Consider the following 15,325-nt stretch of genomic DNA (forward strand, 5'->3'; position numbering starts at 1 on the left):
ACAGTCTCCCCAGATGCAATTGACACCTCCCACACCCACCCCCAGGTCACATCACAAGTGCACATGAGACCTATACATGCGCTTCAGTGTCGTGTCCTGTCTGCCCCACCAGGGTGCCACGCTGCCTGGGCCAGGGTTGCTGTGGGTTCCATGGGGTCTGGGCCACAGCCAGGCCCAGGTGAGGTGTAACCAGGCTCCCATGCTCCTGGCCTAAGGCTGCAATGGCCCCCGAGAGCAAAGCTGGGACCTGATCCCAGAGGGCTTCTGGCTGTCATGAGCTAGGGGAGCCCTTGGGCACCAGAGCAGAACCAGGGGCTTGGGGACACTTCTGGGCCTGTGGTGGAGGGACATGGGCCAGCACACCCTGCAGTGAGGGACAGGAAGGGTGGAGTCAGGGTTATGGAACCTCTGGAGGTGGGGACAATGAGATTGCAGGGAAGGTGTCTCTGGGACAGAGATGCAATGGTCCCTCCCAGGAGACCCAGCCCCAGCACTTTATTCACTCACACCCTCTCCTCCCAGCCCCTCCCCAGGACGCAGCAAACAGGTAGCACGTGAACCTTTGGATACGAAACTGTAAACACGAGTCTTTAAAATGACAGAGGCCTCCTTGACCCCAAACTCTGAGCCAGGGGCCACCACCAAGGGACACCCCCCGCCCCCAGAGACCAGACCTCCGCCACCGTCCTCCCTTCCCACCCAGGCCCCGAGGGCCCTTGCACTGCAGGCCAGGCGCACACACCGACCCACAGGCGGGGCGGCCTGATCCGAGGGGTCCCTGAGATGAAGAAGCTGCACCTGGCCCGTGAGGAGCCGCCCCCACCCCATCCCATGCAAACTGCGCGCCCCACCGGCCAATGTCTGCGCCCCAGGGGCGTCCCTGGAGCCGCAAGGGCCCTGTCATGTTTCCAGGGCGTCGCGCGTGGGCGAGGGCCCGCGGGGGCGGCCGGGCGGGCCATGCAGCTGCTGGGACGCCGGCACAGAGTTGCGCTGCTGCGGGGGCGGAGGCTGCAGCTCTAGCGTGAGCGCTGGTGGTGGGAAGTCGCGCACCTGGCGGCGGTACTCCAGGAAGGTGCAGGCCTTGGTGGCGAGCGCCACCACGTTCTTGCCAACGAAGATGGCTGAGACGCGGCTGTCGCGGAAAAGCGCCATGTTGGCGGCGCGCGCCAGCACAGCCACCACGTTGACGGTGGCGAGGCTGAGCACTGGGTAGAGCATCATCTTCTGCGGCGCGATGTGCTCGCCCTGCATGCTGACCTCGCTGAGCGCCACGCACGGCAGCACCAACAGCAGCATGTAGCAGTAGAAGAAGGTGAGGCCCTCGGCCCACAGCGGCAGCCCGGTGCGCGGCGGCTCCCATAGGCTGGCCTGCATGTCCAGCAGGTCCAGCAGGTCCAGCGCTACCCAGAAGAGGCGTCCGCGCAGGTCCTCGCGCTTGCGGAAGGTACGCACGTACTCCATGCGGTCGAGCGCCACGAGCAGCAGGAAGAGGCCGGGCACACACACGGACAGCAGCAGCGTCAGCGCCTTGCGAGCCACCGGGTCGGCCGCGCCCCTCCGCGCCGCCTTGTAGTTCTGGAAGATGAAGTAGAGCTTGATCTCCAGCACGAAGATGTAAAGGAACCAGAGGATCATGGCGTAGCCGCGCTTGGCCGTGCGCACCTCGGCGCCCACCCACACGGCCACGTAGCGCAGCACCAGCAGGAAGCACACGTCGCCCACCAGCACGATGATACACACGCCGATCTTACGCGGGCCCTGGTTCTGCTCCACCAGGTATGCGTCCATGACCGCCATGCTGCCCATGATCACCAGCGTAGTCAGGCACACGTGGCGCCGGTCCGGGGGCGGCAGCACCATGGTGGGCCGCCGGGACCCCGGCTTGGGCGCGCGCGGCCCCCACGCGTGGTGGGACGAGGCCCGGCAGCCGCGGCGCTCAACCCGCAGGCATGGCGCCGCAGGGCCTGTTCAGCCGCCCCGAAGGCGCCACCGCTCCTGGCCCGCGAGCTTGGAACCTGGGGAGATTAGAGACAGAGTCAGGCTGTGGTTGAGGGATGGCCTTCCTACCCGGCCCCCGCGATGCCCCCGAGACCTGTGTGGCACGCACGCGCCTATGCGCGCCGGGGGGGGGGGGGGGGGACCGGGAGCCGGCCGCGGGGCCTCCAGGGGGCGCTGCAGCCCCACCTGAGACCCGAATGCTCATTCCTGCCGCCGTCCGGAAGGAAATGGAATGGAAGTGGCTTCTCCCCGCCGCGCGCGTCCCCAGACACCGGTGGTTCATCCTTGCTGGGCCCACGCCGCCGTGTCTCCGGCGCTAGTGGCCTGGGCCCCATGTCCGAGGCCGTTCCCGTAGGGGTTCGGGCGACCTCTCTCCCCCAGCGCCGCGCTGGACTGGGAGGCGGGCCTGTGCCCCCAGTTCTGCGCACTCGCACTTGGGGAGTGCGGGAGGCGGGCGCAGGCCCCAGGCCCCATCCTGGGACCCAGGTTTTCTGATCCAGGACTGAGAATCGTCCAAGTTCCGAGGATCCTATCCCATAAGCCTCTCCATGCCTCCCTACCCCCCGCCTTAGCCGACTCAGCCTCCCCTCGGGTCCAACCCCCAACGGCAAGCGGACTGTACCCTGCTCCCCCCATGTATCCCCATTGCCTTATCGCCTGCTGTGTGTGCAGTGTACACTTCCCTGCACCTGGTCAGCACACCCACGGCTACCCTGCTCACTGAAGGAGTGGGCCCCCTATGCTCCCTCCCCAACACCTTCATGGCAATCGAGCAAAGCTCGCCCTCCGCTTTGAACACCTGGACCCCCTTTGGGCTCCGCAGACCCCTGAACCTCTCACACCCCTGGCACCGGTTGTCGTGGCTGTGCTGGTTGGAATCACACCAGGCCGCAGGTCCCACACTTGGGCTAGTTCACACCCTGGGGACGTTAGAGGCTCCCACACTCTCACCCACTCAGAAGTCAGGCTCACTTCCAGCCAGGCTTACATCCCTCCTCTCCCCTCCACAGTACCCCAGTCCCCACGGCTCTGTTTACTGCCCTGTCTAGACCAAGACATAAAATTTAATGTCACCCGTGACTGTGGAGCCAGTGCTCGGCCTGCCCCTGATGACAACGCGGTCTCCACTGACAAGGGAAGGAAGCCCTTTTCCAACTGGGCCCCCGACCCAGCACCCTGCTCCCAGGGGTCCCTGCAGCCACACACAGGACCCCGGATAACTCGAGAGCGCAGACACCTTGAGTAGAGGGTGCCTTGGGGTCATCGGCCTGTGCCTCTCCCTCCACAGTTCCGTAAGCTCCTGCTCCGCACCCACACACCCACCCTGTTCTCAGCCCCGCTGGGTGGATATGCTTGATCAAGGGTGCGCGCGCGCGCGCGCACACCCACACTTGGGCCTCCTATGGCAGCAGCGGCGGCCTGGGAATTTCCTTCCCCGAGCTTGGTCAAACCAAATAGCCAGAGAGCCGCCACACCGCCACCCCCTTCCTCTGCATCCACTCTACGTCGTCCCTCAGTCACTCGTCAAACCCGGGCTGAGGGCTGAGAGTGTCGGGACAGATCCCCCTCCCAACCAGAACGCACTGAGGGAGCTCGGGCTCCTGCCCGCGAAGCCAGAGCCTGGCCTGATCACCCCTCCCCCACCCTGCCCCGGCTTCTCCCTGGGACCGGTCCAGGCCCTCCTGCCCTGGTAGTCCTGTGCCGCCGCTTGTCCCCTGCATGCCCCTCAGCCGGGACCTCACAGACTTGGCAGCCTCGGGCGCCCCGCGGCCCACCCCTCGCACGAGCCCCCACCCGAGACCACCCCCAACGAAGCCCACGAGAGAGGAGGGAAGGGCCGTGAGCTCCCACCGGACCAAGGGCGGAGAATGGGTTGGGCTGCTCCCAGCAGGCTGCGTCTCCGCTCCTCAGCCCCACCGCGGGCTCACCCGGCCCAGGCCTCAACCCCGCATCCCACCGCCCCTTCGGCCGGCAGTGGGATCGCCCAGACCGGGCCCCCACCCCGCTCCGCGGAGGCAGCCGCCCTCCCTGCCCGCGCCTACCCGCCGGCCAGATGCTGCGCCCGGCGGGCCCGCCAAGCCTCCGCCGGGCCGAGGCCGCGCTCCTCCGCCGCTCTGCCGCCGGTCAGTTCCGCTGCGCCCCCCGCCCCGCCCCGCCCCTGCCCGAGGCCCCGCCCCGCGCCCCACGCGCCCCACCGCCCGCGGGGATGGGGGTCCGACGAGTGTTGCCACGGCAACAGCACTGCGCAGCAGCGTCGCCGGGCACCGGTGGCACTGGGGAGCTGGACACCCCAAGGGTCCACGCGCAGGCCCAGGAAGTCTTCCTGTCACCGTTGCTCACCCACAGCCAGAGAACCGCCCCGCGGGCGCTTCAGTCCTGCTAGCGCCCTGAAATTCCGCTGCAGCCCCCACCCAGCCCGCCCACCAGAGTACCCCCCTCACCCGCGACAGGCGGCTTGCGGGACCCTGAACCTGCCGGCGGAGCTGACCCGGACGTGTAGGCCGAGCTGATGCCGGCTGATGCAGGTGGCACCCTGGACCTCGATGGGAACCCAACAAAAAGCGTGGTGGGGGCCTGGGTCCGGATTTCTCCAGCCTTCCCAGGAGTCTTCTGAGTGTGGAGGACACAGGCAGTGGGTAGCCATCCAGGGGGCACACTAGGGTTTGGAGGGTCAGGTTTCTTTCCTCTGACCAGAGTCACCAGCCTGTCCTCACAGAGCCCCCCACCTACATCCCAGCCCATCCACCCCTAGGATGGAGGAGGGGAGTGCACCTACTGCCTCTCTGCCCTGCTTTCTAGAGTTGCTTCCACCTCCCTCTGACAGAGGAGGAGCCTGAGGGTCAGAGAGGTGAAGGGACACCCAGAGCCCACTGATGCAAAGGGGTGGAGCTTAACGCATCCATGTCTCCTTACACAGAGGCCCTGACCAGGTGCCTGGGCCCACACAGGTAACCCATCTGCCACTCCCCTTCGTACTGGGGGCCGGTGCATCAGGCCATAGGAGCTATCCGTGAGAGGCACAGATGCTCATTGGAGTGAACCCTCAAGATAGCTGGTTGGGGGATACCAGCCCCCACACAGGCGTGCTGTCCCTCCAGGAAGTGCAGCCAGAACCAGAAGATGCCTCTGTGCCCAGGGAGGGGCCCCAGATCCCACAGGGGTGGTTCTCTCCTCCCCACACACAGGGGAAGCCTCAGGGAACAAAAGCCCTACTCAAAAAGTCCCTCCCGCAGCATGGAGGGAGGAGGGGAGGCCAGGGCATGCGGGTCCTGCCTGGGCAGACCACCGTGGCAGGTCCAGGAGGCAGAGAGCACGCTGGGTTGGAAGGGGACCAGGAACACCTGCAGTGTCCCCTGAGCTCACACCACAGCCCTGTGCAGCCTGCTCCCTCTACTTTCTGGGAGGGGCTGCCCCCAGGCCACCTGGACCATTTCTGGAGCATGTCCCTCTGCCCTCACCCAAAAGCAAACTCAAAAAAAGGAATCTTTGTCAAAACCTGTGAGCTTGTGTCAGGGCTCTAAGCACCACACACCCCACCAGCACCCAGTTCTGGCCTCCCGTCCAGCAAACCCTGGGGCCTTCTCTGCTCGGATGCCAGCAGAGCTCACCCTCCACCCCTCCTGACCCTCAGGGCAGTGGCCAGGCCCAGAGTGGTATGGTCATTTGTGCTCCCTCGGAACCTCTAGAGAGGAGTGTGTGTGCCTTGACTTTTGCTTGGCTGTGGATGCACCCCTCCTGCCTGACTTTGACACCACATGGCCTCCCTGTGTGACTCCCCTCCTAATGACACGTCATACTGGAAGGCCCACCCAAATGACCTCACTTTAACTTGAAAACGTTTCCAACTCAGGCCACATTCGGAGGTGCCAGGGAAAGTGTCTCTGTTGGCAGACCTCAACTTATTCCCCGAATAATGTTTCAAATACAATGTGCCCCTCGAACTGGGCTCCAGGAATGAGCCGGCAGGAACAGACAGACTGCAAAAACACCATCAGATGCAGCCTGAATAGTGTTTGCTGTGGCCCACGACAGGCCACTAGAAACTATGAATGTGACAGAGCAGACTGGAAAAAAAGAACAGAAATTCAAGCCCTCAAAACAATAACCAGAACTAAGGATCAAAAGAAAAGTTAACAGAATGGACACCGCTGAAAGGAAGCTCCGAGAACTGGAGGAGAGGGTAGTGGGAACTGTCAAGACTGACGCAGAGACAGACAGACGGAAACCACAGGAGAGATGCGGAAGGCCACTGAGGTTGCCTGGGACTGGGGGGCAATGCGACTACAGGGGACCCTGGAAGTGGAGGGGGAAAAGGGGAGTCAGAGGACAGCTTGTGTGGGGACTGAAGACCTGCAGACACCTAACTTCAGCCTGGGGAGCCGGTTGGGCTTCAGGGCCACCAGACCGCTGCTTCCGGCCCCAACATGCACTAGTTTGTTACAGGCACAGTGGGAGCCAAGCCCACTGTCACTGCAGGCTTCCCACAGGCTTTCCCTCATGAACTTTACAATCGGCAACTGGTCACACAGACACATGGGGTGATAGGAAGTGGAATGACTGCAGGTGAATTTATGAAGTGACAGCTCCGTAACAGTTTGCATTTCTAAAGTCACATTCCCAAGGGCCACCTGCCACCCTGGCTCAATGGCAGTCCACAGAAGGCAGGGCGTTTTCCAGAATGAAAAGGGCCCCACTGGGCAGTTGCACAGTGGTGGAAGGGTGGGGGTTGGGCTGCAGGGAGTCCAGGCATGACCACATATTCAGGTTGCAGGTAGAGGGTCAGGTCCTATGTGCCTTGGGCCACAGCTGAAGCCAGCAGGAAGTGATAAGCCCTTCAGAAGAGCTAGGGAGGTGGTGCTGAGGGGACTGGTGGGAGGGGCTCCAGGCCAGGAAGCATGGACACAGGCCCAGGGGCTCTCTGGGGGCTGGCCCCATAGGACAGGGTCAGGGACATGCTTCTGAAAGGGAGGACCTGCTGGCCACTGCCTGGTCTGGCCACTGCTCCTACTACTGCTGCAAGGGTGGCACAGGCATTTCCCAGCCCACGGACTGGCCAAGAGCTGCCCATCCAGCACACCCCAGGCAAGGAGGAAAAGCCTCCAAAAGAACATTGGCGGGAGGTGGGGGTGGGGGGCTGGGAGTGGCCTCAGGCCTGAGCTGGCTGGAGTCTGAGTCGGGGTTCCACTGCCTTGGGAAGAGGGGAGCCTGGTGAGAGAGGCAGGGCTGAGGCTGTGCCTCCTGGGGTGGGGGTGGGGCTGTCCCAGCAGCTGGGGGCATGTTCCCGGACACAGATGGCTCTTTGTCAGGGCCAAGCCCTATGAGCAGAGCAGCGTCAGGGACAAAGTCCCTTCTGTCCACAGTGGCCTCCCCCTCACCCCCAGGGCACCACCCCCAGGAAAGGACCAGAGCCCCTACCCCCCAGGTTCCCATCCAGCGCTCACACACACACCAGGCCCAGGTGGCAAGATGGGAACCAGGGTGAGGGGCATGGGGTGCGTCAGTGGCGTCTCCCCACCCCCACCCCAGGGCCTACACCCACCCTGTGCTACAGGCCATGTCAGTTCCTCCAACACCCAGGCACCCCTGGCCCAGCGCAGCGTTGGCCCCCACTGCCCAGGGTCCCCTTCCCGCTCCCATCCCCTGAAAGAGAAGTGAAAGGGTGGCAGAGGGACAGCCAGCAGCCTGGCCCCTGCAAGGAGGCCTGCACAATTTATTTCTGAGACCTCTCTAGACCCTGAATGCCCACAGCCCCCCACTGGACATGTCATGACCTCCTCAGAGGGGACTGCGCATGCCGTCCCCACTACTGTCGGCGAAGGGGCTGAGCTCTGTCCAAAGCAGGGACAGCCCCACGCCTGCTGCTTCGAATGGACCTGCAGCCACCCAGCCCTGGAATCAGCCCCCCTGAGGCCCAGCGAGGTGCCCCACTCCAGGAGGATACGTCCTCGTCCCTCAGCGTCCAGGCGGCAGGATCCAGATGACACTGGGCAGGGCTTCCGCCAGCCTGGCCAGCTCCTGCCGACACTGTCCCTGGAGCCGGTGCAGTGTCACCTCCAAGCAGGCCTCCCGACTCCTCAGCACCCCAATCACCTCAGCAGCCTGCAGGCCCGGGCCCCCCAGCACCCCGGCTTCACTCCTCACCAGCCGGTGGGGTCCGTGGGGCTGGGCCCGGCCTCCGCCTCGCTCCCAGGCCTGCCGCAAAGCCGCCAGTTCCTGTCCCACAGCCTCCTGTGCGGCCCGCTGCGCGGCACTCCACTCCGGCCCCAGGCCTCCAACCTGCAAGGGGCAAGTCAGTGACTCCACGTCCTGCTCGTGAGGACCCACTGCAGATGTCACCTGTCACTACCAGAGCGGGGAGGGGCCTGAACAGCAGCCAAATAGCACAAAGGCTGCAGGCCCTTGGAGACGCCCTTGCTCTTCCGGGATCCTGAAGACGTGAAGGGGAAAAACCATGCCCGTTTTACGATGCTTCAGAAAAGGAAAGCAGAACATGCCTACTGTCTGCAGCCATGAACCCATGTGCTCAGGCTTCCCTGCCCTCAGGTGGGGTGGGGGACCATGTGCCCACCAGCAGGTCAAACAGGCCACGTGGATGGGAGCTGGCAGGGACCACACAAGAATGCCTGGGGCGAGCCAACAGACCCCAACAAGGGCGTCAGGCAGCTGGGGGGCCCTCACCGTACGCTGACCACATTTATGCTAAACCCATGTCAACTCCACAGGAGGCCCTGAGGAGGCACCACGTCACACCAGCAGCTCCCGAGCCCTCACCCTGGACGCCCAGGCCGCCCGCCGGGCCTCTGCAGCTGCCTGCAGCTCCTCCTGCAAGGCCTGCAGCTCCCCGGCCACCAGCTCCAGCTCATCAGCCCCGCGCTCTGGGATCCTGGGCAGAAATGTGGGCCACGAGGATTCGGGGGGGCAGGCACCCAAGACAGTGTCCTGCAGAGAGAGAGGCCCCAGTGAGGGTGGGCGGCAGCACAGGCGTCAACTCCCCAGCCTGCGGGACGGAGGCACAGGAGGCATGCCCACCCCAGGGCACACAGCAAGCTGCATGGCTACCATCACCCAGGCAGGCCTGGGGGCCAGGGAGGCACAAAAGCCAGTCTTCTGGAAGGCTGCAGACCCCTAAGAAGTCAGGGCTCCCCAGAAGCTGGGCAGGGTGGGGCCCATGGACATGTGGAAGGAGCCCCAGACTCAGAGCTGCAGGCCTGAGTGCAAAGCTGGCTGCAGGCCGGGATGGTGTGTGGCCCCGAGTCTCCTCTTCCTGTTCTCTGGGAAGAGGGAAGATGCCCCACCCCACCCCAGGGCCGCTATGGTCAAGGCCAGGGAAGGGGGTCATCCCAGCTTCCTGACCATCCATTGCCAGAAGACCAGCTCCCTGCACCGCCACTCCAGGGCAGCCTCCAGCCGGGCATTCTCACTCTGCAGCCTCCGCAGCAGCTGCAACGCAAACCATAAACCAGGCCTGTCAGAAGCCCGCTTGCACTGGGCCACCAGTGTTGAGACCCCACCCATCGCACCCACCCCTCCCTGCAGCACACGGCAGCCCCACCTCCACGCACCACCAGGCATGAGCAGCCCGGGGACCCCCTACACCGGCCCCCACTGCTAACCCCTCAGGGTCAGGCTGAGTGCAGGTGCCGCCTGACTTGCGACCTCCATCCACATCCCTCGCTGACTGGGGGCTGCACCCTGGAGGCTGCTAGCAAATGAGGAGGCAGACCGCGAGCCTGCCACCTCTGGGGGAGGGAAACCCCTCCCCTGTAACCTGCAACCCCAAAGGCAGAATAAGCCTCATGGCATGCAGCTGGGAAGTGACAGGGAAGAGGCCCCACCATAGCCCTGCCCGGCATGCACAGCTCGTGCCCACAGACCTGCACCCAGGCGGCCGGGGCTGGCTGAGGGACCGCCGTGCACTCCACCCCTCTGGCCCCTGCATCAGCCTCGGGAAGCTGGGCTAAGGGCCCCGCCCAGGAGCAGCCGAGGCAGGTGGCACTGTCCACCTGAGGGCCCACCTGAGATGGGGAGGGACTGTTTAGCCCCTATCCCCATTGAGAAGCCCCAGGCCGGGCACCTGCTGTGGCTCCTCTAGAAGACAGAGGTACTAGGCCATTTGGGAACCCGGGAGCATGTTCCAGGCAGGCACAAATGTCCAGAGTGTGGCAGCCAGACAGGAGCTCTGCCAGGCCACCACTCTGGGCTACCACATCAATGACCCTGGGTCTCCCCTAGACAGGGAGGGGCCCCTGCTCTGCCCCCTAAACCCGTTCCTGCCTCTGGCAACATAGAAAACCCAGAGTGCTGGCCAGGAAACCAGGGGCCTGCTTGCTGCGGCTGGAACCTGGGACTCCAGGGGCCAGATGGGGGCGGCCTTGAATGCCAGGCCAAAGGCCCAGCAAGCCCATCGCTGGTGCAGACTGGAGGGAGGCCTGAACCAGCCCACAGCCTGGCGAGCACAGAGCCTGGGAGGGCTCAGACCTGGGGAGAGTGCCCGCACACTCAGAGCGCAGGTGCCCGCACGTGTACACACACACCTGCAGGGCATTGGCCACTGAAAAGTTAATGCCATTTCCAAGAACAGTCCCACAGAGTGACCCCCCCACACCTCCCAGGCCATAGGAAAGAGGAACAGGCACATCAGAGGGGGTGGAAACAAGTCCCCTTCACACCCCTAGGGCTGGGGCAGGGAGGGGGCACAGGGATGCAAGGAAAAGGCTGCAGCCCAGCCACTCCACAGCACTCCACAACCACAGATCATTCCAGAAGCCTCTGAGACTTGTCCCAGGAATACAGGCCCTTCAGATAGGCCAGTCCAGGCTGCTGCCAGCTCCCCCTCCAGAAACTGTGCGAGGAAGCCAACTGTGGCCTCTGCCCACCTGGCCACACTGTCTGCAGTCCTCCGGCACCAACAGGTGCAGCCTCCAGGAGGCAGGGGAGCCCCACCCCCACCCCAGAGGCCAGGATCCCAGGCAGCACCAGGCTGGAGCCAGCGCAGCCTCAGCTCTGCTCCAACCCAGGGGGACCAGGGGCAACATGCCAGGGCCTCACTAAGTCACCCTTAAAAGGAGACAGAGCGAAGGGCACCTCAGGACACCCAGATGCTACCTCAGCACCTCCAGGGCCCCGCGCAGCCCTGCCTGAGTGGGACCCAGCCAGGTGTCGGCCAGGGACACAGGCCCAACAGACACCAAGGGCCAGGCAGGCGTCCCCACTTGGGCACACGGACCCTACAACGGGATGCAGACCCCCACACGAACACAACAGCTCCGGACCTGCAGGGACCACATCAGCCCCGGCCTGAGCCCTCCTGCCTGGCCAAGCACCCAGGGGGCTGAGTGGTGCCAGCCTAGCATGCTGGACAGGCCAGAGCCCAGCCTTCAAGGGACGGCCAGTCCTGGGCGTGTCCCAGGACCCCTGGCCAGAGTGTGGGGCGTGCTGGGCAGGCACCCCACATCACCAGCTGACACCTGCACAAGCTCGAGACGCCAACACTGTCCCCTTGGAGGTTGCAATGGTCTTCCTTCATTCCAGCACCCTGCTCACTGGCTGCCAGCCCCGCCCCGACATCGGTGCCCTCGGGCCCTGCCCATGCCGGACAGCAGCCAGTCTGCATTCCCACAGCACTGGATAACCTAGGAGACCGGGACGGGCCTAACATGCCTGTCCCAGACACCAGCAAGGTGGTGAGCGTGATAGACACAGCTCAAAGCCTGGGTTCCCCACCCAGGTCCTTCCCACCCTGGGTCCTGCCCTCACCTGCCGGCCGGCCTCTGGGTCCCTGAGCAGCTCTGTTTCGGTGACAGACAGGTGGCCAAGTCTGTGGTCACTGTGGCAACCGCGAGTATATGAGTGGATCTGAAACGGGCAGCACAGAGCCCAGGCTGAGCAAGGGTGGGTGTCTCCCCCAGCGCAGGACAGAGGCCCTGGAGCCCCGCTCTCAGATGTAGAAACGGGGCTGAGGGCCACACCTTGCCGAGGCAGTCCAGGGCAGATGTCCTCAGCACCGCAGGCGGCCAGCCCAGGGCCTGCCAGGTGGCCCCTGCAGAGGGAGGGGCACTGGGCATCTCCCCACAGCTTCCCCATCCTACCAAGCTCCCGGGCTCACAGTGGAGGGTGGGGGTGGAGGGGGCACCCCTGCTTCCTTCCCCCCTCAGTTCGTCGAGTGCCAGGCCCATGTGGTGGGTGAAACAGCCTGTGGACAGGCTCAGCGGTCCAGTGGGGCTGATGGTAAGACACAGAGTGATTTGTCTGGGCCTGGGGAGCAGTGAGGGCTCCCCAGCCAGGTGAGGCCTAAAGGCGGCATGGAGGTTAATAGGTGACCGTGTCCCAAGCAGGAGTGGCTGGAGCCAAGGCCAGGTAAAAGGGAGTGAGGGGTCCTGGTAAACACCAGCTGAGCATGAGACCCTCGGCTGGGGCTGGAGGGGTCCCAGCACCAAGGAGCCCTGCACTGGAGGGAGCCTGCAGTCCCCTCAGCCCAAACCTTGCACTGGGCCTGTGGGGGACACCTGTGCCCCCAGCTGAGCCCTACCAGCCCACAACCAGAATGCAGGGGGAAAAGGGGAGGCCCAGGCTGCAGCAGCTCCCCCAGGGCCTGCAGCCCGTTTCAGTGCTCAGTGACACAGAGCCTGAGGCCTCTGGTGGCTTCTAGGGACAGGATGGCCAAACCTGCAGGCTGCTTGCCCCAGTGATGCCCAGCTTCAGCTGCCCTAGGCCCCCTCCTGGACCACCTGGAGCCCTGGGCTCAGGCCCTGTGCCACTCCAGGGCAGTGCCCAGCCAGCCTGGAAGTGGGCCTGGCAGGCCTACTTCCAGCCTGTTCAGGGTCTCACTGGACAGGCCACAGGCAGGGAGAGGCAGCCTGACCGCCTGGAGCATGGAAGGTAAGTGCCCCTGGGTGGGCAATGCTCAGGTGGCAGTACCTTGCCCAGGAGGGAGCACTGCTCCTGCTGACTGGCCATCAGCTTTCTCCAGCGGAACCGCAGCTTTCCCATCAGCCACTGTAGGTAGCGGACGTCTACACAGCCATCTGCTTCCACACGTGCAGCAGGCAGGCTGGGGCCGGCCAGGGCCTTACACTGGAGAGGGGGCAAGAGTCAGGCCCTGCTCCCACACTGCAGTGGAGACCCCAGAAGGGGAATGAGAAAGGAGGCCCCTGGGAGTGAGAACCGTTGGGTCTTGGAGGTGCCAGGGGAAGAGGCGGGGCCACAGCCTGTGGGCACACACCCCACCCTGCCATGAAGGGGGGGGGCGAGATGCGGGCCTAGGAGGCCAGGACAGAGAGGCCAGCCTCCAAGTCCTCACCGGGGCAGCCAGGATGGCAACACTGACCCCCACTGGCCTAGCCTCAAGGGTCTGGCAGGTGGCGCCCAAGGTTCCGGCCAGGGCTAGGACCCCTCAACCTCACCCCACACCCACCTCACACACAAGCATCTCATCGCCCAGCCGCACGTGGGTCTGGGCCAGTAGCAGCTCGAGCAGGGGCCCGCGGGCCAGGAGCCAGGAGAGGGCCAGGAGCAGTTCGCGGCTGCCCCGGGAGCCGTCCTCTGGGAGCTGAGCCAGCCCCCGACGGGGGTAGCCCTGGGAACGCAGCGCAGATTTCACCCAGCGGGCTTGGGCCTCTGGGGATAGGAGACTGTCAGCTCAGGGGACCGACCATTGGAGGTGACACCACCCAGGCCCCTAAGGAAACCGGGCACAACTCCCAAGCAGAGGCCGAGGGGCGTTGCGATTTAACCAGAATGAGGAGGCAGGGCTAACTGGAGGCGGGGCTTATGAGGTGGGAGGGACCAGAGCCTACGAGAACTTACTGGAGGAAGCGAGGCTGATGGGGCGGGGCCTCGCATGGAGAGCGCGGAGAGGATTTTACCGGGGAGGCGGGGCTAACAGGGAAGGGGGTTGGCCGGAGTGGGCGGAGCCAGTGACGTAGTGGACAGCCCACCAGAGGTGGGGCTTAGAGGGGGTGGGGCTTACCCGGGACAAGCGAGACTGAGGCGCCGTTTGTCCGCAGCTGCGAGAGCAAGCAGAAAAGCAGCCGCCAGAGTGCGGGGGCCTGCGGGGATCAAAGGGTGGCGATTAGCAGGGCCGGCCGCCTCCCTGCGTCCGTCCGGGGCCCCACTGGGCCTGGTCGCCTGCCTCGCGGGCCTCACCGCCTCCGGAAGGTCGAACTTGGCGCGGCGGAAGATCTCAGGGCTGGGCCCAGCGGGCAGCGTCCGACTTAGCGCGGCAATGGCCTCGGGCAGGGCCCCGCCCGCGTCCGCCCGGTCCACCCGGCGCCGCCGCCGCCCCATGCAGTTGGCACCGTCCTCCTCCCAAGATCGCGCGCCACCGCCAGCGGGTCCCAGTGTCCAATCACCGCGCCGGTACCGACTCTGCTGTGCCTGCATCCAATCCCCGCGCGGTCCAGGACACGCCTCTGACTCCCGCCCAATGGGCGGTGGCCTCGGCATTTGAGTGCTGTCTGTTCTGTCCGTTGCTGAGGCACTTCCGGTCTAGCGAAGACCAATCGGCGTTGACGGCTCTGCGGCCCAATCGCGGCGACACGGGACACCGCCTAATTCAGACTCCACCAATCAGCGTCTCACCTCCGTGCACCAAATGGCAATATTTGGCCAAGCCCTCTCCCGCCCGACCGCCAGGGGGCGCCCGGACCCCGCAGCGCGCACCTGGCCGGGCCCGCGGGGACCACTGCAGGGGCACACCCTCACCCCGCCCAGCTCAACCCCGCCGCTCGCGGGCGGAGGGCTCCTCCCGGAAGGCCGGTGACTTTCCCCATCTAAACCTCCATCTGCAGAACCCCCGGCCCCGATTCCTCCCGTCCATCTTCTGCGCGGCCAACCCTCCCCAGCCTCCCTCTGTCCTGCACCCTCAGCCTCTCCTTCCCGCCACTGAAGAGGCGGTCTTTGAAGGAACATTTGGAAAGAACTTGGCGGTTCTTTCAGAGTTAAACATAAGTTTACCCTAAACCAAAAATGCCAGTTCCAGAACCTATGAGAACTGTATTCACATACACGGAAGTGCATAGCAGCTTTGCTCGTAATAACCCCAAACGAAACAATCCAAAGGCTGCCAGCTGTGCAGTAAGGCCATCCGTTGAAGTAGTGATCAGTAGTCAGTGGCAGCCACCTCACTGACACGTGCGCATGCATGGCTGCAGCTCAGAGAGGGGAGAAGCTTGTCTGTGTCTGCATCTGTTGGAGACCCAGAGAAGCAGATGTGCAGGTAGCGGTGGCCTGGAAAGAGTCCCAGAGTGGGCAGTGACAGCAAATGGGCACGAGGGGACTTTTGTGGGTGACAAGAGTGGTCTAGAATTGGATTGTGGTGGCCGCTGCC

The 15,325-nt window shown here is 64.6% G+C and overlaps 2 protein-coding genes across 6 annotated transcripts; both read right to left on the bottom strand.

Annotated features, from left to right (window-relative positions):
- Window positions 1-539: 539 nt before the first annotated feature.
- TMEM121 (transmembrane protein 121) lies at window positions 540-8,274 on the bottom strand. 4 transcript variants are annotated; one of them, XM_074326744.1, is made up of 2 exons: window positions 8,140-8,274; window positions 540-2,015 (listed from the first exon to the last, which is right to left on the bottom strand). In XM_074326744.1, the coding sequence occupies exon 2, from the start codon at window positions 1,858-1,860 to the stop codon at window positions 901-903; it is 960 nt and encodes a 319-aa protein (XP_074182845.1). In that variant the 5' UTR covers window positions 1,861-2,015; window positions 8,140-8,274; the 3' UTR covers window positions 540-900. The 4 variants fall into 4 exon arrangements, with proteins under 4 accessions (XP_074182845.1, XP_074182847.1, XP_074182846.1 ...); XM_074326746.1 differs by lacking the exon at window positions 8,140-8,274 and adding an exon at window positions 4,440-7,512; XM_074326745.1 differs by lacking the exon at window positions 8,140-8,274 and adding an exon at window positions 4,041-4,174.
- TEDC1 (tubulin epsilon and delta complex 1) lies at window positions 7,668-14,395 on the bottom strand. Of its 2 annotated transcripts, XM_019747277.2 has the most exons (9): window positions 14,143-14,395; window positions 13,967-14,045; window positions 13,412-13,614; window positions 12,916-13,071; window positions 11,755-11,853; window positions 9,873-10,013; window positions 9,352-9,438; window positions 8,770-8,937; window positions 7,668-8,274 (listed from the first exon to the last, which is right to left on the bottom strand). In XM_019747277.2, exons 1-9 carry the CDS (start codon window positions 14,377-14,379, stop codon window positions 7,951-7,953), a joined length of 1,494 nt encoding a protein of 497 aa, XP_019602836.2. In that variant the 5' UTR covers window positions 14,380-14,395; the 3' UTR covers window positions 7,668-7,950. The 2 variants fall into 2 exon arrangements, with proteins under 2 accessions (XP_019602836.2, XP_019602838.2); XM_019747279.2 differs by lacking the exon at window positions 9,873-10,013 and having other exon boundaries at window positions 14,143-14,388.
- Window positions 14,396-15,325: the final 930 nt, after the last annotated feature.

This window comes from Rhinolophus sinicus, linkage group LG03, assembly GCF_036562045.2.
Source record: "Rhinolophus sinicus isolate RSC01 linkage group LG03, ASM3656204v1, whole genome shotgun sequence".
Taxonomy (NCBI): Eukaryota; Metazoa; Chordata; class Mammalia; order Chiroptera; family Rhinolophidae; genus Rhinolophus; species Rhinolophus sinicus.

Bases quoted from the DNA above. Each gene is read 5' to 3' on its own strand.
- TMEM121 (XM_074326744.1), bottom strand. From the start codon at position 1,860: ATGGTGCTGCCGCCCCCGGACCGGCGCCACGTGTGCCTGACTACGCTG.
- TEDC1 (XM_019747277.2), bottom strand. From the start codon at position 14,379: ATGCAGGCACAGCAGAGTCGGTACCGGCGCGGTGATTGGACACTGGGA. The intron at 10,014-11,754 runs GTGAGGGCAGGA...TCCCCATCTCAG, and splicing joins ACCCAGAGGCCGGCCGGCAG to GTGGGCCCTCAGGTGGACAG. The intron at 8,275-8,769 runs GTGAGGGCTCGG...TGCCCCTTGCAG, and splicing joins GGGCGGCCTGGGCGTCCAGG to GTTGGAGGCCTGGGGCCGGA.